The following is a 22199-nucleotide window of genomic DNA, read 5'->3' on the forward strand; positions in this document are numbered from 1 at the left end:
CAACTACTTCGGAAGCTAATCCTGGTCCAATATTCAGCTTTCACATGTGTGATGTGATGTGGAAAGCCCCCAGTGCACATATATAGAGAATGAACTTGATGGTGAAGGAGAAGGCATCTCATGTCCAGCAGTTAAACCTTTGAAATGAAACATATTTGCATATTCATAGATTGTGGAATTTTTAATGAGGGAGAAGAAGGAGATGTAATTTTAGGTATTTTAAAGAGGTAATTATACTTTATAAGACATATAAGACACAATAATGAGTATTTTTATGTCTTAATCATAGACTGTAAAAAAAATAATGGACATAGCCACTGTGACGTCACCCATTGGTTTGTGGACTCCTGTTTTGAAACCTTGAGTTCGGCATCCATCTTGGATTTTTGGAGCCAGAAATGACCATACATGGATGAGAGGATGGAGCTCACCCTAACGCTAGCTACTAGCTGCAAGCCTAGTTAGCTCGGTGCATTTACAGTCTATGGTTAACTGTGATAATGGTAATGCAATTGCTAATCTTGGCTAGCAAATAACAGGCTTAAAACAAAATGTACTTACTGGAAAAACTAAACAGCTGACTCCTTAGAGGGTCTTTTAGTATAACCAAATGATGAACTTTCATGAAATGAAAACACACTAAAATTACGACAGCTATGCCTATACTCCTATTCTAATCTGGAGTTACAACACGGTTATGTTACCTAACCAGCACTGTCACTGTGGTAGTGACTTGTCAATTAAAAGGTAGCTGTGCCCTAAAGCATGCCCTGCTCTATTGTCTATTTTACTCTAAATGGGACCATAATTTACAAAATGAACATCATGCTGCATTGAAGAAGACTTGATACTAGCGATTGAGACCATAAACTCATTAGGAAAGTGTTCACTGAGATGATAAATCAAGTGAGAAGTAGGGTCATTTTCCCATTGACTTCTATACAATTGGACTTCTTTTTGTAACCAATGTAACCCCCCTGCTGGCCATTAGAAAGAATGCGGGTTTAAATTGCTTCCGCATTGGCTTCACCTTTCAGAACTGGAGCTTGCTGCTTGGTCTTAATACATGTTGGAGAGGATCTTTAATTATTGCAACTGCATTTCTGAGAAATTATGTTTTTTTTGTGAGTTTGGTATGGTGAATGGTTTGAAACTATTGAAACTAGGAACAGAACCACTCACTATAACTGCCAAATTCATCCAACATTGACCAGAAATGCCAAAGCGAGGTAATTTAAACTGTTGAATACTTTATAGGGTGTCTACAAAGCAAAATCTTTAGGTTTTGCTCATCGTTACCAGAGCACAAATAGAATTTTAAAGGCTGTAGTATGCTTGAAATGAACTAGTCTGTAGGAAGTGTCATCTGACTATACACCTAAATCAAAAGTGTTAATACCTGTTAATACCATGGCCACACCTCTGTCATAGAGAGGAGTGAGACATGTCGAATCGCAACACTTTTGGATAGTCTCTCCTCAAAGGCATTCATGGTGTTGCATTAGGTTGTACACACACAAAATATTTGTGTGAAGGATGAAAACAGAACTTGAAAAACTTCTGCACATATTTCGAATATTTGCTCTTCTTTTTCACCTGATGATTTAACCGTGAGAGTCAGTGCTTTCAATTGCCCCTCACCTAACATTGTCTATGTAGAAAATAAACAGGAAATAACTCTTCCCACTTCACAACTCTTTATGTGTGAGGGTTTGAGTGGGAGTCAGGGAACACAGGCAGGTGGGTGAGCAAGGAACATGCTTGATAGTTTCCTATAAAGTACTCCATGTTGTGTGTGTGTGTGTGTGTGTTTGTGTGTGTATGTGGCTGGAGGGACTGGTCTGTGGGGAGCTGATTGCGCGGGCTCTCATTATGTGGCCAGTGGCTGTAATGGAGTGTGACAGCAGCGTGCTGTGCTCTGGATCTCTGTCCTTCCAGCCTGCAAAGCCAATTAAACACACTCTGCCCTGCTCTCCCACTGCCTCACTCTCCATCTCTTGCTCCTTGCTTGCTGTTTTTCACCCTCCTCCTCCTCTTCCTCCCCCTGCACCACCACCAGATCCCCATCCCTACCTCGTCCATTCCCGGTTCTCTCTGGGGCCTTACATGCCACTCTTTGTAGCTTGACTCTTTCTAACCTTTCCACCACATCTCCGAGCTCAACTTCCAGCTTTTTCCCCCCACTCTTTGCTTCTGGCTCTTATTTCCTGTCGCCTACATGATAATTCAAAGCTCCAATCGCTTCCCTCTCCCCCACTGCCCCCACACCAAACTAACACCTGTCTCCCTGTGGCTTTGCAGTAAAGCACAGCTCCTTTGGGGGGCAGAGAGAGAAGTGTGCGGCTGCAGGGAGAGAGAGCCTCTGATGACAGCTCCCCTCTGTGCTACCCCACACACTCTAAAGAGAGGGAGAGAGAGAGCAATACTTGGTTCCTCAAGACCCTGAGCAGTCACAACCACTTAGGAGGAAAAATGCCCTGGAGCACCAAAAACACACAGTCCATTTATCACTCCCTCATAGTCGCCCAAAATGTGCACACACAAACATACAGTACACACACACACACTCAGTATGTGAGTGTGAGTGCTTCCTGGACTGGACTCTTGGTTTTTAAGTGTTTAAAATCGAGCCTTGAAAATGCAGTCGGCTGCACAGACGAAAAGTCTTTTGACATCTTTGCTCCTCCTGTGAATCCCTCTGATGTTACGACTCATGTAGATGCAATTAGTGTCAGAATGCACTCTCTCCAAGGGAATGTGTGTGAGCATGTACAGTGCTCAAGAGTGACTTAAAGAGTGAAAAGCAATGAGGGAGGGAGGAAGGGGGAGAAGGTAGAAGTGTTTGGTACCTGTTTTGAACCAGCCGTCATCAGTGAAAGACTCTCTGGTCTCCTGAGGTTTATTCCAGTACTCCTTAAAGACAGAATGACCTCGAACCAGGAGCTCCCCTTCCTTCCCCTCCAGACCTGGACGTACCTGTGGTATATTGACAGAAAGAGAAGAAGACAAAGATAGATGGAGTAGACAGTTTAATAGAGTTGAGTGCAGTATAAAACAGGGAAGAAAAAGTTTAAATTACCATTGAGTTGATTCCTTAGTTAGGAAGCAAAATGCTGTTTTTGGGTAATAAATACAGCTAATATACCCCATAAATTATATGAATTTACTAAATATGCCAACATCATCCATATTTTAGGTTGCACAATAATATGAGAGGCATTACATCAATTTGTTCCATGTATTTATGTTTTTAGTTTTTAATCCAGTGACTATAAATTAATTTGCTTAGTTTTGCACTTTTATTTATTTATTTGTTTATTTATTTATTCTGTAATCACCTGAGTCTCTCTGTGGTTTCCCTCCACAATAGTGGTGTTGGTCGTGTTATTCATGGCAATCCGAACGTCCACACCAGGGAGTGGCAACCCTACAGCCCCTGGGAAAACATCAACACACACAAGCATAAGCACAAACGCAAAAAAAACATATAAATAGAAAGGGAAAAGTTTATTGGAAGCAGGGCAGGATGATTTTTCATCCTCTTACAGAAGGTTAACACTTACAATAGCAATAACCAGTGGAGTGATTGTCATCACCCCTTCGTGAAGGATTTCTACCACAGTGGGAGCGCTTTCCTCCAGAATGACATTAACCTCTATCTACAGGGCATAACTGGTCACTAAATGGCTTGCTGAGCCTGTAAAACACTGTAAACCGAAAGCCATTCGTCTCAGTCACCGCAAGTCAGCTTAGTTGGACAGTTAGGGATTTCAGGAGCAATGCCTGATGCAGCTGTTTTCACCAACATCAAGTAAACTTACACATAGGAGCACAGGTTTTTGGGATGATAGTGTTGCACTTGTCTGAGAGAACACACTCCAGGGTTTACCGTTTTGTCAATTTTAAGAGTTTAACACTTACTTACAGTATCTATAACCTGGAAATTAACCCAAAAAACAACATCACTCCTCCTCTGACACAACGCCAATAATACTCCTTAGACCTCCATAACCATTCACTTAAAAACCAGTCTCTACTCTTGCTCTTTATTTTCATGCTGTTTCTGAAAAAAAGCACTGACAATAGTATTCAGTCCCTCAGTCCTAACTACTGCTGAGTCCTTGACAAGGCTTTTTATTCTAGCGCAGTTAGCATAAAAATGTTAAAACTGAGCTGACAAATTTTGGTCTGGGTGTCAAAAATGAAGTAATTGTGGAGCTGCAGCAATGTTTAAGTGGATCAAATAATGAGAAATGTGTAAAACATGCATATAAAATGTAAAATTCTCACATGTGCTGACATCACCTGCAGTCTCCATCATTGTATGTGTGCAAGTATGATTTAAGTAATCGAAGCCAAGAGTGAACAGGGGATACACAAAGAAGGTTTTAGTGTTCTTTTCTCTCTGTGTTTATGTGTGTGAGTGTGTGTGCCTGTACCTTAAGGCTATTATGCCATTTTACAGACCATTTCTCTCCCAATAAAGAGCAGGTCAGGTCCTGATTAAAGAGTGATTCTCTCACTTCATATTGATCTAATCCACTCTGGTCCTGATTGGCAATGTCTATCACACACCCTCCATCACTTGCATGCGATCCAGCAAGGAAAACCAACTGACTGCAAAAGTAACTAGATTGCTCCTCGGTGGACAAGCAGGATAACAAACACGCGTGAGTCGGAAGGTTAGACAAGCTGAATCTTGCCAACTTATAATGATCGCTGCAACCTGATCTGCTGTGGACAGTGTGAACAAGGTTAATTGACACCTAAAGCACAAGGTGGCTCTGGTATCTTATTTTCATTAATATACTGAGTCAGAGTATGGAGGATAGAGTGCAGGGCCAGCTGCAGCTGGTAAGTAGACATTTAATGTCTTCCTCAAGGACACTTCAGCAGGGTGAATGCCTGTCAATATGGGTCATCTGAATCAAAGATGCCCTCTTTAAGATCAAGGTTGTCAGAGTTGTGCTAATCAATGTCAATGATCAGGCAACGTGTGAAGTATTGCAAAAGGATATGTCTTTAAAGGATAATTATGGTTTATTAAAACCAATTATTTTCACGATTTTGTCCACATTTTCGATCAGTTATGATAACATTGTATTCACTACAGTAACTGCTGAGATCTGGGAATACTGTGATATTGCTACAACAAAGTCCAAAAAAGAAAAAAAAAACAAAACAAGGTCAGACAATAAGAAAGGTTTTAAACAAGCCAAAAGTTGAGCCAGATTATCTAAACCACTTTATTTAGAGCTTAAACCAAACGTGTGAGCACTAGGGTAATAATTTTACTTGTTTACCTTCACCATTTGTCTTTCTTTTCTTTTCCAGATTTGTTTGACTAATGTGGCGATTTGTTTAAAACCTGTCTGACTGTTTGACTGCTCATGTTTTTGCCCCCTTGGACTTATAATGACAAGCTTGTTAATGATAAAGATGGCCATAACTATAAAAATAAGACTCGAGTTCTAATAAAAATAATTTTTCTTTAAACTTCAAACAAGGCTGGTAAAAAAAGAGATTACAAAACCCAAAAAGGGTCAATCTCTCAGCTCCTTGTCCTGGTTTCCTCTAATGGGGTGAAGTGATGTAGATGTAGATGTAGATGTAGTCTTCCTTGAGTTCTTCAACCTGTCGAGAGTGATTGCCTATTCAAAGAGTACAGGAAAATTATAAATGCTACAACCTAGACGGGGAAAAGGTATGTGTGGAGCAGAGGAAACATGACAAAGGTCAATAGGAGATATTCTCCCAAGAAATTGATGAAATACTACTTTTCAGGCCTAAATTGCATAAAACATCGCCATATTTTTAACAGAAAATACAAAAAAGAGGAAAAGGCTGGACAGTAATGTGACCGGACATCACAAGGAAGACAGACTGAAGGCGGGAAGGTGTGATGCTGTGGTGAAATATGAAAAGGTCTCTTTCCTTAATGTAAGTGAGAGGACAAAAAAAAAAAGACGCAAAGGAAGTATGAAGAAAAAGAGTAAAAAAGATGATAAAAGGGTGAGATAATAATGAGATGGAAAGAACAAGGATGAACTCATCTCACATATTTACATCTCAACGAGGGCAATATGACCCAGAAAGCAACACTGCTGTTAATCTGGAATGTTCCAAAACTGTAAGCTACACAATAAAAATCAGGCCAGATAGACGCCCTACATAAAGTAGAATATTATTAATAAAATTGCTGCCAATACGGTGTATTAAGAAGAGCTGTGTTGTCTGCCACTTAGCTGGCAGGGGACAGAAAGAAAAGAAAGTAAGAGTGGGAAAGAGAGAGGGTGACTCCACTCCTCTACTCTTCTGAGAGTGTTTCTTGCGGTTGTTATTGATCCATTTTAACCTACTTAAAGACAAGACAGGAGCACACTGACTCAAACAGGCACAAACTCATGCCCACATACACTCACACCTACATACACACATCTCTGACAAATGTACTGCCGTGGAAACATCAATAAAACCACAGACCTCTTGAAGCCGTTCTTAATAATCACCTGAGAGGAATCAAACCCAGCCTGTTCAGTTTATGCCAAACATTACCTGTCAAACAAACAAAACAATACCACAACAAAACAGCAGACAGAGGATTACCCAATCCACTTGCAAGCCAATTAGCCTTACCTGTAAGAGGGAGAGTTGGCTGGGGAACAGGAAGGAAAAAAAAAAAAAAATAGAGGGGGAGGACGGAAGAAGACGGGAGAATAAAGGAGCTCAGAGAGGAAGAGAAAGGAGAAGAAAGCAACCAACACTAGTCTGACCTAATTTCCAGACCTTGCTTTTGTTTCCGCATGTGTGAGGGAGGTGTAGTTGGGATCATGGGGTTTTACCTGACATCACACCAGAGAAAACCGTCTATGATCAAAACACAATATGTGAAGCCGAAGCACTGAATCGAACTGTCGGGTAGTGCTGAAAAACATCAGATATTTGAGAGATTAAAAAGAGAAAAGTTACCGGGTCTGTGGTCATGTTACAGTTGGTCAAAACTACTTTTGAAAACACGGCCAGTAATGCTGTAGTGTGTGTAAAAGGATTTCACTGTTTTTCAGATTTTGCCAAAAATAATTTCCAGGACATAGTGTAGCATGAAGTTCTGGTATCTTATCCTGTCTCAGCAACATATTGAAATACACTAATCAAAATACCTTTGAAACAAAAGCTCTAGCTTGAACTAAAATCAAATTCAAACTTAGCCCTGTTTTAATAGATACCTTACACCTCACCAAGACCACACTGGGGGATGTGCTTTCATCAAATGCTCCAACCTTAAACTTCAACTTTGGAAAAAACAGAGAGTAAAATCCACAAGCGTCTGCTCCATCACGTCATTTTCATTTGAATTCATCTCAATGAAAGCCTCATGCTCTGTCTTTGTCGGATGACAATCATAAGCTGACAAATTTGTAGGACTTAAAGGATAGGTTCACTATTTTTAAAGTCTGTCTTGAAACAATAAGGGTGCCCATATGAACACTTAAACAGATTTAGCTTGCTGTAATCTTTTCTTCTGTTCATATTGGCCATTAAAAGATCCCTTTAATGCACTTTTCATTGAGGGACAAAATCCACTTCAAGTCAGTCAAATCAAGTGGATATTTTACAAAGTTACAGTCTTTATATATTTTCATACGAGCAACCTAACTGTTCAGTTTTAAGACAGACCTGGAGAACTGTGAACCTATCCTTACACAAGCAACAACGGACAAAAGTGTTAATGTTGATGGTAATTCTTTCTCCAAAAACCTATCATGACAAATTTCAACACCCACATTCACATAGGCTACCTCCATTTGTAGGAGAGGTTGACTGCTGACTGTGATCAATCCAAGCATCTTTAGTATTACAGTCGGTGAAACTGTGTTCAGTCTTATTATACTATCACAGCAATGGAGGTGTGACTAGAAAGCACAACACCTAGCTCAGCTGAAAGACTTATTGATTTTGGTACTTGATGGCCCTCGCTCAAAGTTTGCAAATAACAGACAGACAGACACCTGTAAGGCCTTTTTGCCCCTGACTGAGTTTTGGTAACCTGGTAAAGTGCTATGGTTATGCACTCCACCTGCATTCTCCACTGTAATTTATTTAATTAATTAGTAACTGCTGATTGTTAGATGTCAAACCTTGTGTTCTGGTTTCATTTCCTGCCTCTTGATCAATCACTTGCCTCCAAACATCACCACAAGTTGCTTGGAAAAGGAAGAAGACCTGTGTTTTCAGCTGTCTTAGTGCTTTTTATTGGTATGGCACCTGAGGTTGAATAGCATTATCGTTATCCACCAGAGTGAAGAACTCAGAATGAACAACTCTGAAACAGAATTGGTGTGAGTGTGCCCTTATATTTTGGTTTTTATCTTACTTTTACTCGCCTCACCCTAAAAATATCCTTTTCCATATCAAAGTGAGTGTGCGCATGTGTATGTGTGTATTCAGTCAGTCAAACCTAAGTACCTGGGATGCGTGGGCCCTTCAGAGGGTTGGACAGCGCCATGCCGATCTCAGTCATGCCATAGCGTTCCAGCAGTGTGTGTCCTGTAATCTCCTCCCAGCGTTGGAGAGTGGGCAGAGGGAGAGCAGCTGAGCCTGAAACCATGAGCCTGAAGAGAGAAGGCTGGATGTCAGAAAACCACTCAGGGACTCAGAGTAATGATGCACTTGAAAGTTTGGGCAAAACGCATCTCAGATAATCATGGAGGCGTTCTTTAATATCCTCCAGGCATATTATTTATTGCATTGTCAGACATTCACATGTGATGTATAGGTGATTGGTGGGAGTCAATGAGTTGAATGTCTGTAGTGCTCCAGGTGAGAATAATTCCGTTTTTTGATGAATAATCAAACATGTACAGTATGAAGAATGAAGAAGTAGAAAATACTGGCATCACAGAGTCAACCAAATAGAATACTGCAGACACCACACACCACACTGATGACAAAATCAAGGAATCAAAATAAGCTGCAGATGTGTTACTACATTAGAGCTGCAATGATTAGTCAAAAAATTGATTAGTCAATTGACAAATTAATTTGCAACTATTCTGATATTCAAGCAAAAATGGCAAATATTTAATGGCTGTAGCATCTCAAATGTTCCTGTCTTTCCTTGTCATATATGACAGTACATAGAACATCTTAACATTTTAGGCTTTTAGGCAGACAAAACAAACAAACTGAAGACATGACCGTCGCCTCTGAGAAATAGTGAATACCATTTTTTTAACACTGATTAACTGAAAATAATCAGCAGATGAATTGACAATGAAAATAAATTAATTTATTCATTTTTAATTTAATAGTTGCAGCCCTATGCTACATGATTCAGTATACTGTCGCTGAAAAACAGATGCCTAAATATATTGCAGGGCAATAAAATGCCCCCAGTAGCTAATAGCTACTCTAATATGTATATATGTACAGACTGGTGACAAATTCAAGGAAACATGAGGCATCTTAGTAACGTGTTGAGCCACCAGGAACCTCAATGCTCCTCCAAAAGATATTCCCTCATTTGTTGGTTTTGATGGTGGTGGTGGAGAGCACTATCTGTCTATCAGATCTGGCGACTGCGAGGGCGATATGACACATATGACTCACATCATTTTCATAATCATTACACTCTTCAGTGAGCCTTTTTACCCTGTATGGAAGAAACTTGTCATATTTTTCCCCACATATTTCTGTATGTGCACACATTTGTGTATCTACAAATACAGTATATCTACCCACAAATAAGCTGTCTCTGTTAGATCTTACAGCTACTACCTGATCCTCTCTTTGCAGACCGCTTTGACAAAGTCCTTGACATGAGGCTGTGTGAAGTGCTGATCATAGTGCTGGATCAGCTTAGAGTAGATAGTTGGCACGGCCATGAACACATTAACCAGGGGGGCCTTGGAGCTCAACAGCATCTCCCACACCTGAGAGGCGGAGAGACAGAGACAGAGAGAAAGAGAGACAGAGAGAGAGAGATGAGCACAAAATATGACTGATGAGGGCAGAAGGAAGAGGGAGATAAGGACAGGCTGATGGACGGGACCATGCAATAGAAATGATTACATCCACATTCATTCCATTAGAGTATTTGTGATATCAAAAAGTGCCATTTTGTTTCTTTTATTTGATGTAAATGGCAGAGTAAGGTCCAGGCAGCAGCCTCATATTAAACCTGTCAACACAACGCCAAAACAAGAAAAGAAAAAAAAGTCAAGATTTAGAAAGGTCAGGGGGAGGAAAACAGCAGACTGCTGTGGGGCAGAACTGGCACATCGGCCAGTTAAAAGGGCTTCTGTACAGCTACTTTTGACAAATGTGCTTCTTGACTCGGTAGAAGGAGATACTCATGCCCCCCACTGCATCAAGCATGCTGCTGTTAAACACACACACACACACACACACACACAGGCGTTAATGGACATAAACATGAATCATGAACTACATGCGCATATAAAAATACTGTTCAAATAACACATAAACTCCCTTGTTCAAGGACAAAGTCATTTTACACACTACGCCCCACCCATTCCACCTCATCCCTCTCACACACACACACACACACAGTCTGGCTGTATCACAGTAGACGATGGGAGGATGGGACGACAGCATGAATTAAGTGAAGGTGAACGACAGCTTCTCTAAGTCCCGTCTCCCCCCTGGGAGACAAACGCTCCTCCCCAGCTGTCTCCCCTCCCCTCTCAGTCTACTTATCCTCACTTCTCACTTCTTCTTCTTCTTTCATTCTACCTCAATTTCCTGAGTGCTTCTTTTTCATTCTCTACTTTCTTCTCTGACCCCCACATCTTCCCTTCATCTTTCTTTCTCCCTTCTCCTCTCCTCTTCCCTCCCTATCTCACATTCACTTACCGTCTTTCTCCATTTCATAATTTCTTGCTTCACTGCCTCTGCAGTCTCTCTCTCTCTCTCTCGCTCACACACACACCTAGACACATACTCACATATAGAAAGATGCAGACTATCCCATCATCCCTCTCACCTACCACCGCATCCTTCTTAATGTGCTGGCAAATTTCTAAACTCTTCCTTCCACTTCTCCTTTGAGTCACCTCATTGTAGACTCACCTAATTTATTCACTGCTAACCTCTGTTCCTCTCATCTACTCTGCATCTAATAAACAAACATACTGAAATATATCGACCAATAAAGATGATAAAATTAAGACTTGTTGACAGTCTAATCAGATCTCTATCCCATTTCTCACAATATCATTACAAGTTGATCCTAAAAAGGTGGGTGTGTCTGGTACCTGTGCACATGGAGAATAAAACTTAGTTCAGAGGGAAGGATTATTAACCGAGCATGCCCTGACCATTCTGGGTGGTGTCTGTCAAGTGCAGTGGAGCGCTTCCACCAAGACCAGCATGGAGGGGAGAGGAAGGCAATTTATGTCTGTCAAAGAGCTGGCTTCCACCTATGGGGACAGGATGTGGTGAGAACCCAGAGCCACGGCCTGCATCCTAAACAACTCTGTGAGCTGCTGAGCCCTGCACTCAACATGGGATTACTGTACAATACAACTGCTGGTTCTTCCTGAGAAGGACAGGAAACTGAACCTCAATACTTTTTGGATACGGACCAATATGTGGCGGTAGTGCTGAGTATCAAAAACTGTCAAGTATTGAAAGCTGGTATGTTTAGATTTAAAATATTCTTTGATTTGATATTTCCTGATTTACATCATTATTTTGAAAGTTTTGGTCTGTATTTTACACAGGAAAGCTTGTGCAGCTGTTTTGCTTAAGGACAAAATTAAACACTGATGCATTTGAGAAGTTTTATGATGATTTGTTAAAAGAAAATTGAGTTTGGTAGAAGACCATGTGCAAACATTTCAAACCATATCCAGCCTTATACCCATGTTACATAAATGTACCAAGACACAGAATCCCTCCAAATTTGATCAAAATCAGACTGGAGCTGTTTTAGTTAAGGCCTCTAAACCTTTGAGAAGTTGACCTTTACCCCAAGCCAAAGAATTTTAGTTTTTTAAACAATGCGAAACAGAGTCAAGATGCTTTATTCCTCCACATGCTGACTTTGAATCATAGGAGCAAAGGGTAGATAGATTTCTGAAAATTCTTCTGGCTAGTATCTTTGTACTGTGTGTAGATGTTAGATCTAAGTTTTACCTACAATTATAACTCCTAATAAGTAAAGTGTTTTTTTACCTGAATTGATGCATTGATTAACAGAATATAAATCAGAAATTATTTTGATAACTGGTTAATCATTTAATTAATTATTTAAAGCAAAAACATCAAATATTTGATGGTTCCAGCTTCATAAATGTGAAGATTTGCTGCTTTTCTTTGTCTTATATTATAGTAATCTGAACATATTTGGGTTTTGAATGTTAGTCAGACAAAAAAAAATGTTATTTGAAGACATCACCTTAGGCTTCAGGAAATTGTGTTTTTTTTCTAATTGTGATGAATTTTCTGACATTTTACAGACCAATCAATTAATTGATTAATTGAGAACATAATCCTCAGTTGAACTGATAATGAAATTAATCATTAGCTGCAGCCCTAGATGTGTTATCTCACCCTCTTAGTAAATATCACAACTATTGTTTTGTTTTTTTTGTATTTGATATGACGTCTGAGTTCACAATGTGTAAATGCTTTGGTGAATCATTTTCCTGTGTTTCTAGCTGCATGATGAAGTATCCGATGAGGATTCAAATTAAGAAATAAAATCTACCCAGTGCTGTGAGGGTACCTACCTCAGTCAGTCTACAATAGCACACTAGAAATAGACATATCTACGATTTAGCCGATCACAATTCCTGCACTGAAAATTTTTGTCACTATCTCCAGGCGAAATCAGAAGGAAAAAAAAAAAAAAAAATCAATGCCGGCCTCTGCTGCCTAGGCTACCCTTCAGAGATCTTAGGAGATAGAAGAGACAGACTATTGATCACGTCATCAATGTACTGTAACTTCAGGAGAAGGAGAATAAAGGCTTTTTTCTAAGGGTGAGAGAAGGGGTTTGTGGTTTGGTACACAAGGTCAGGGATAACAGTCGAATACTGATAGCTATGATCGTGTAGCAATACCCCTGCTGACAGACGCATATGTCCTTCAAAGACCGTTTCGCTGCCATTAAGCTGTGGAGGTCCCTCCGTAAAAAACAAAAACACACATACATCGGAGAACACATGCATTTACACTCCTATATGTTCCAAAGCCACACCTTCACACACCTATACACACACACACACACACACACACACACACACACACACACACAGCACCCCATCTTCCCCTCCCTTCTCTTGGCCGAAGAAGCACTATCATTCTTCAATGTCAGCTCATCGATTGATCCGCTGCTTAAGCCCCCGCTGTGAGTCGGCATTGGTCAGATACAAAGCCACACAGGGCAATTCATCACTGAGCCCCAAACACTTAGTTTGACAGTCAGAGAGGGAGGAGGAGGAGGAGGAGGAGGAGGAGAAGGGGAGAGTGATAGAAAGAGAGAGGGAGAGGAGATGAAGTGAAGAGAAAGGAGGGAGAAGAAAAGGGGAAGGGGAGAGGGAAACACTGATAAAGGCATGGGCTTACAGATAGAGGGACTGATGTGGAAAGAGTTGAAAGTCTTTTTCAACCTTGCTACACTTTGTCCATGTAGTACTTCTAAATCTGAAGTACTTCTTAGGCCAATTTGGCTCTCATAGTTGCCTCCCGAGCATCACAGCTACACAACCGAGAGAGAAGTTAATGAAAGGTATGCATGAGAAAGAGTGAGAAGGAGAAAGAGTGCAGTCTTGACCTTTTGAGGCTGGAATTCGGGCAGCATAATGCAGGTGGCGCCCACCCAGAGCGGGCACAGCAGCTTGTTGACGATGCCGTGCACGTGGTGGAGCGGTAAAGTGTGGAGGATGACGTCATCTCTGGACCACGCCCACTCTGAAACCAGACACTGGACCTGGGAGGGGGGTGACAGGGAAAGAAGGGGTCAGCATCTCCATAATAAGTCACCTCAATCAGATTCCACTCCTGCAGATATTTGTAACGATAATCTCCTTCATGCTGTTGTTTGGTTCACTACCACAATTATAGAATTGATTTTTGAGAGTTATTTGAATTTTTCACCACCGCACTAGTATGCTTTGAAAGTGAAAGAGAGGATATCTTATGTTTTGTAATGGGAACGCTATAATTTTCATGTTTTTATGGATGAGTAAAATAAACTTTGACCCTGAACCTTGACCTTAAGAGGGGTGGATATTGGTGAAGTAACTCCAAGGATCATGTGACAGACAGAATTCTGCAAAATGTACGTATCGGATGTACTGCAATGTTGTGAAGTAATTTACTTGTTTAATTTTTGTTCCTATTTCCCCTTAATCCACTGCATTCATACCTCAATTAGTAATTTACTCCATTTGCAACGATGACTTTTGACAATGACCAGAGACTCTTGTGAACAATGAATTTGGTTGCAGTTGGAGAACGTAATAACAATGATAGACAGAGCATACTAAAAGCATTGAACTAAAACTTTCAGGCCCAAGAATGTGAGAGCGCACCTTTCTAAAAGGGTCAACTGAGGCTTGCGCCAGTGTAGAAATCAACTTACAGATATGTCTCTTCAACAATGGATTTTTCCCTGCATGATGAAAACATTCTGTATAAAAAGAGCACCAAAATCTGCTCTTTACCCTTCATGTTTTGAATCACTGCAGCTATGATTAACATGATCATAACTTCTCTGAACATGTATCTCGGCATGATGTTTGATGTCTGATGTTTGATAACAGCTTTTAAAAAGTCAACTGTTACTAGGTAATACCAAATTATAAGTGTTATATGGTGTCGTACAAGTCCTGAATTGTGTGTAGTGCATTACTGGACTTTTTCTCTCAGAAAATAAGCCATTTGTTTCAGGAATGAAGGAGATGGAAGTTAATTTCTTCTAGTCAAGTCAGTTTAGACCAAAATCACTACTTTGTCTTATTAGGCTTTACATCTGTAAACATATGACACCCACGATCCTTAGACCCTCAATTCTGAATAGGAAAAACTATCAAGATTTAATTAGAATTCGATTTGGTGATAAAGGAGGACATGGAAAGTATCTGACATCATCCTTGTGTTCCTGAAACCACTTCTGACATTGTTTAGCAGTGTACTGTGTCGAAACTACCGTGAATGTGGAGATATTAGAAGCTTATATTGTTTACATTTTGTTGAGGCTGTGTGAGAAAAGTAGTTAACGCACCTCAAAGATAATTTGTACCTTAGAGTTGTCCAGTATTGAATTGCATTGTTTTGAACAGGTGTTCATCTGATTGTGTTATTGTGAGTAATATTTTCTTGTTTAGAAACAGTGAAACTTCCACTGCGTGCCTCTGAATGTAAATACAAAAATCACTGAGCAGATCACAGCTGGTAATCACTGACGCACTTGCAGAAACATGCACGCGTGCAGAGAGCGGAGCTCATGTTAATGTTTGCTCTGGGAGTCGGTATATGAGGTCACACCACTAACAACAAGGCCATCTAGGTCAGTGTGGAGCAGTCTTTGGTTACAGATGTTATTGCAGTTTTTACGATCAATCAAATGGCATTCAGCACTCATCTGACATCGGTCATGATGTCAGCACCTTTGACATCATGCACAAAACACACTGCGTACACAGTGCACCTTAACAATAAGGTTTTGTGTGTATGTTTTTTTATTTTTTCCAATCACTCGGAAGAAATCGCACGCATTTTAATTCCCAAAATTATACGAAAAACATTCAGTGTAAATGGAGACAGTGATAAAGACATGTAAGATGTAAACGGAAGATGGGGATTATATGGTCTCATCTTAAATCTAAGCTTTATTTTGGAAGTGATTCATGAAATTTATTTTCCTTCCTCAAACTGGTCTCGAGCCTTCGAGCTTTCCAGGAACTCTGACAACCTGATGTTGTTGCCTTTCAGGAAAACAGACAGACTCACTTAATCATTCACTCACTCACATCCCTCAGTCACCCATAGACAAATGAAGCTCTGCCTTTGTTGAGAGTGATTTTATTTTCCTCACTATTGGACATAAATGTCGATTTTGCTTTAAAAATATACAGAGGAATCTTCAAGAGATCTTTAATGGCATAAATTAGTGATTATTTAGAAAGCTAGACTAGAACAAAAGAGGAATGATACTAATCAGAGAGTCAGATATGGGAGTGAGGGGAGGGGTGATGTGGGGATGTCTACACACTTCTTGCACTTGCAAACGTGTGTATAATTTCATGTGTCTATATTTGATCATTTTGAGGAGCTCTGGATAATCACTGCATATTCTGTTGAAAGACTAAACTAAATTCTCAGATATAGGGACTTGTGATTTTGGGCAATATAAAATAATCTGACTTGACTGGAATATTAATTAGCTGTCACTTATTTAACATATCTAAATACTGAATAATTTAGCCCATGAAAAACAAATCATGTATTCTTTACATAATCCTGGCCATTTACCAAATACCCTACGTTTTGATACTGATTTGCTACCCAGTTTATTTGACATCATTGGTTTTCATTTTTTTCAAAATAATATATGCTAATAATAAGTTATTAAAAATTTTACAGTTGCTCGCATTAAAAAGTAGATATTTGGCGGCCAACTTTCAAGTCCCCAATGTCTGAGCTTCTCACAAGCACCTGAACACATCAACAAGGAGAAGTTTAAAGACACCCAGGTCCATATATTGTGATGGGATGACAGTGTGCAGTTTTGACTAATGTGTTACCTCCAGTCACAGCCACAGTCAAGTGGCAAACAAATCATTTCCGCTCTATTTGGAGAATCTCTGTACAGAACACACAGACTGAAGTTAGGGTTTAATAAATGCTATAAAAACCAGGAAGGTGGATTATACCGTATCAAACAGTCCGTACACTGGTATTATACAGTAGTGATATTGTGAACTCACTGTAAAGTAAATCACAATACCTCTAGTATTAAATATGACTGAAAAAAGGAAGATAATGTTTGAAGTGCCGAGATATAAGGTCAAAACAAGAACATAACGAATACTATAAATGTTAAAGGGCTGTTATAAATTATTTAAAACATGAGCTCGAAAATAGTAAATTGAAAACTTTTCTTCCTTTTTCTTTATTGCTATGAAACAATGTTTTGTTTAGCATAACCTGTTACAGTTAAAGGTACCCTATGGAGTTTTGGTCACTAGTAGAGCTATGAAGCAATGTTTTCATGAGTGGGTCCCATTTTGTTTGTATCTTCTGCAGGGGCATGAGGGCGTCACAGGTGACATGATGTACATGCCAACTGCCAGATTCATCCTATTCCACCGATTGATGATTAGTCACGCACCAAGAAACGCATCAACATGCCAGGAAAGGCAGAGAACAAACATGTATGTAAACAATGGAGGTTATTTTAAAAAAAAAAATACTTTGCAAATGTATTATGAGGTAAAGAAATGCACTCATTATGTTTTTAGGCATCAAGGGTGCACAAAATGTAAATGTAAACATAGCTTTGTTTGTTAACAAGAAAATTCCACAGGATATCTTTAAACAGAGCCTATGGTCGGTACACAGACAGCCCATGATGGTTATCTTTGATTAGCTACAGCTGTTTTAGTCCACCAGCTGTAGCCACCTCTGCTATGTCAAACTTGTGAACCAACCTTTTTCACTAAACTAGAAGCCTGTAAGTCTATGACCAAAAGGAGGTGGAAGGTAATTTGCTTTGCCTCTCATGTAATTGTACTTTAAAAGACATCATTTACCATGGCTTGGATGCTGCTGTGCGTATGCAGGACTCCCTTTGGTCTCCCTGTGGTACCACTGGTGTAGATGATCATAGCTGGTCGCTCAGCCCAGTCTGTGATGGTGGCCTCCTTCTCTTCTGTCTCTGCCCCATTTAAAGTGCCCAGGTTAGAGGTAGGGGGCAGTGTGAGGTATGGCAGCCCAAGCTTCTGTGCCAGGGGCTCCACGGTTTCAGCGTAGGGATGCCCTGCCACCAGCAGTGAACTCTGGGAGTCAGAAATGATGTACTCCAGTTCAGATGGTGGGTGTTTTCGGTACAGCGGCACCGCCGTCCCGCCACTCATCCAAGCTGCCCACTGTGCCACTGTATAGGAAGCATCATTAGCACACAGGAAGGTGATTCGTTTTCCTTCCAGACCCCCAAAGTCAGAGTTGAGAGCAGTGGCGATTCTTCTGGCAAGGCCTAAGCTGCTGCCATACAGCTGCTTGTAGCTGTGGCTGCCGCTACTGTCTATGATAGCTAGCTTATCTCCAAAAGCTGGAGCTCTGGCAAAGACGGGCTTCTGGTTTAACCTTGATGATGGTACGGTAGTCCATCTATGAGCTTTCCTCCGGACTACAGTTCCCAGCAGCCACTGCCCTGACTCTGAGGGCCAATAAGTTCTGTCAAGAGTGGTTTTCCAGCAAGGGATGGTCCACTTCAGAGAGTGGCGAGCAGCAACAAGTCCTAAGAGCATGTTTGAGATACAGCTGTTCAGACCATCCAGAGTTTGAACCTCACGTCATGATGGCTCCATCCAATCTCTCACATTTGTTCATATCAGAGTGACATAATCTGTTAGTTCACAAGGAAAAAAGTATGTGAGTTTAGTTTTCTCTCACAACATACAGAAACTGACAACCACTTCATGAATAATGCATGAAACCCATTCTAGCTTTTTTTGTAATTTCAACTGGGGATCAAATCCAAATTCTTTTTGTTCTGACCAAAAGGTGTACATAGCACCAAGTATCTGTAATACTAAGTGTCCGTCAAGTACCACAAGCTGCATCCCTCTTTAATTTTTTTCTTTAATCGGACAATTTCTGATGAAAATCATACATTTTTGCCAATTTAAGATTTCTTTAAAATTGTAGTTTTTGTACTGGTCTTTGTATTGAGAGAACAATATTATTAATATTTGAAAGGTTTGGCTTATTTAATTAAATGAAAAAAGGTTTTTGTAGAAAAACGTTTTTATGTCTATCAAAGTAAGGTATAAAATAATGAATGAATTTTATAGTCTGGGGTCATCTTTTAGACTTCATGGAACAACCAGTGCATTTGTGTATGTGGAAAACTCTTACTGTACTTAACTATTATATTAACTATTATAAATATTATTTTTTATTTATGTATTACTCTTTCCATTCTTGAAACTAACTTTGTAAAATCTGCTAAAATATTGTAACACTGTAAAACATACTGTAAAGGAGGGTGATGTCTTTAAAAAAAAATCCAAAAATGAATAAATAAAAAGGGGCACTGTAGAATCAAAACGTCTAAGGACAACTTTCCCTAGGCTATAATCAACAGGACTAATTGGTCTTTTAAAATCTAATTTTATTTTTTAAAATTTACATTCATTTATTCATTCATTCAACTTTTAAACATGACAACCAGATGACAAAGGCCAGATCAACAAAGTCTGGTGCTGCTGTCTAAGCCTAAGATGTCTTTTTATTCTGTTCAAAAAGGCAAAGACAAGCACGTAAAACGAACATACAAGATCAAACATTGGTCTATCCTGTTTTATGACTTGTGTAAACCTGATTGTACAGCGACAGTTACATTAATTTAGTATGTGTAAACTTTTCTGTCACAGCCTGTAAATCATGACATGTAACAGCCAAACTGTACGAGCTTGACGGTGGTGTCTCTCCAAAAAAAATTCATTTGTTTTTGCCAGTAACTTTGACAAATTCGGTACAAAAAAACGTCACCAGTAATTTAACAACCTGCTGACTATTACCATGACATTTGACAATATTTCGGTTACTGACAGTTTGAAGTTGTATAAACGCTGACCGGACATAAGCCAAAGCAACGACAGGCTACCGTATTTTAATCTCGTTTCTACCATAAATGATACATTCATATTAGTTGCGTAACACCATTGTTTTGCTGTACATATGTCACCTTTAATTCACACTCACCTTACCGAAAACAAAAGCCGGTACGTTATGTAGTGAGGGACGGTGCAGCGGCATTATCTTTCCGGAATGAAACGAATATAGCTTAACTGGTTCCTACCACAGCTAACTCGCAGCCCCTGTGTGGCGACCACGGTGGTAAATAACAATTCAGTAAAAATAAAGGTTTTAATCGTCTAAAGCTTTTCTTTAATGACATTGTACTTAATTACTTAAGGCATTTCACTGCATGAAATGATTTAAATGCACACAGTGCTATGAGATATGAGAATCATTAAACTGTTGCGTTTAGACGAATAAAATTAGTCTTTTTAGGCCTTTTTGATATTTTTTAAAGTTTAAATGCTACTTTATGACACGTGGTCTGATGTAGCATTTTGTACATTACTATATGCCTAAGGCAACACAGGAATTTCAAATCTCCTTACAGCCTGCTAGTTGTTTTTTTGTTTTTTTTAAAAAATTGCTTACAGGGCGACTAGCATGACTTTTGTTGTCTGTCATCTTGTTGTTCTTAACTCAGCTTGGTGGTTGTTAGAAAGGCATTCATTCCCATTCTTGAAGACCTGCAGATCCAGTGGAGAGGCTGCTCACCAAAGAGGAGTCATGTGAAGGGAGGGTGTAGCATATATGCAGCCACCCCACACAGAGCTGTGTTTGGCTCTAGATCACATGCCAGTCCTACCATTCAGCTTGCCAACTAGCTTGGCTGGCTTCATCATCACAGTGCAAGTGGGCACATTCAGCCGCCAGCTGGCAGTCGTGGGCCTCAGATAAGAGAATGGTACAGACATGGCACACGTTCAAAAAGTTTTCACTTCCCTCCCCAAACCCCCTACACTGCAAACGAGGATGGCATGTTCCTAACGAAATTGGAGCCTTTGTTTCAGAGAACTCCCCTCCACTCTCAGGAATAGTATCGTCAAAGACCACTCATTCCCATTCATGGGGAAAGCGCTATTCAAGGGGATGCTATGCTACCCCAGCAGCAATGTAATTTACAGAGAATCTTTTATTTGTAGCCATTTGCACAGTCTTTAGTCTTTTTAATACAGATGGCACTACCGAATTTTCTAAGGATACAACCTAAAAATGACCGAATGTCGTCTCCGATGAAATCAAATCAGACACAGGCGACCGATGTTTTTTGGATTTGTTTCCTGGAAGTTGGCCATATTTTTGACATGTGGGGACTGGAATCTGAGCCATTCAGAGGCTTATTTACAGCTACTGGAGACATGCAGGGATGGATGAAGAGTGGAGGATAATAAAGGGCATCATATATACTGTATATATTTGTCAAGGGTTAGTGGAGAAGACATGGCTACCGTAAGGAGTTATGGAAATGGTTATGGCGAAAACATGATAAGACAGACTACCTATAGTAAGTAGAAGCTGGCATTCTGCTGCAATGGCCTGCTGCCAACACATCATTCAGCAAAGACCACCTGAAAGGATCTTGCCACTGATGGGCTGGATGGCCGCAAGCAGGCGCCAACTCCCATCTTGGCAAAGGGCTGCATCTGAGGAAAAGAGGAAAAGGGGAAGAGGGGACCCCCCACAGATCTGTGAGAGAGGCTGAGATGGTAACACAAACCGTGGGGAGTACCCAAGCATGTGTCAGGTTGGCATCAATGTGAGAATGTCTTGGCAAGCGCTCCGTTCTCTCCCCTCCCACCCCAGCTCACACACAAACACACTGTTGCCCTGCTTGGAACACATGGTACATCAGCAGCGGCATCTGGCCGCGCTGACTCCCGGCAGCTGCGCTTCGTCTTCGCCAGTTGGGAGTCTTGGCACTGCCACTTCATCAACTACCTGTGGCTCCTCCCGGATAAAAAGGCGAGCGATGAATTATTCCGAGGCTGCAGCTGCAAACTTGACTTTCATCCAAGAGATTCACTGTAAACATATGACTGCCTCACAGAGCACATGCCACCCACATACTAATGCATTGTTGACAACATAGCTTGCATCCTGGTGCAGTGGGACTCGTGTGTCATGTGATGGCATGGTTCATTTGAGGTGAAAGATGAAGGATGCACTGTAATGATTCTGTACGTGTTGTATCCACATCAAAGAAGAGGAACAGCACACAGACGACTGGAAGCTCTTGCAAAAAGCAAAAATATTCATTAGAGCCTCTTGATGTGCACAAATCAACAAAAGCACTAAGAGGGCAAAAGACAAACATAACTGAATGGAACATAACATTCAGATTGGTGATGCATTTTGACCTCAGT

General features: G+C 40.3%; 1 protein-coding gene across 4 annotated transcripts in view; it reads right to left on the reverse strand.

Moving 5' to 3' along the window:
* The window catches only part of acsf3 (acyl-CoA synthetase family member 3), a 36600-nt gene extending 15081 nt beyond the window's left edge, over positions 1-21519 (reverse strand). The window contains exons 1-7 of one of the 4 annotated variants that reach the window (XM_044351497.1): positions 20476-21519; positions 17784-18598; positions 13802-13957; positions 9778-9932; positions 8467-8612; positions 3339-3436; positions 2850-2976 (exon numbers count right to left, since the gene is read on the reverse strand). In XM_044351497.1, the coding sequence (XP_044207432.1) occupies positions 2850-2976; positions 3339-3436; positions 8467-8612; positions 9778-9932; positions 13802-13957; positions 17784-18500 (1399 nt within the window). In that variant the 5' untranslated portion in view covers positions 18501-18598; positions 20476-21519. Of the gene's footprint in view, positions 1-2849; positions 2977-3338; positions 3437-8466; positions 8613-9777; positions 9933-13801; positions 13958-17783; positions 18599-19959; positions 20024-20427 lie in introns of those variants that run through there. The other 3 variants (XM_044351505.1, XM_044351491.1, XM_044351485.1) reach the window with 3 other exon arrangements.
* Positions 21520-22199: the final 680 nt, after the last annotated feature.

Source organism: Thunnus albacares, chromosome 1 (assembly GCF_914725855.1).
Source record: "Thunnus albacares chromosome 1, fThuAlb1.1, whole genome shotgun sequence".
Classification (NCBI taxonomy): domain Eukaryota; kingdom Metazoa; phylum Chordata; class Actinopteri; order Scombriformes; family Scombridae; genus Thunnus; species Thunnus albacares.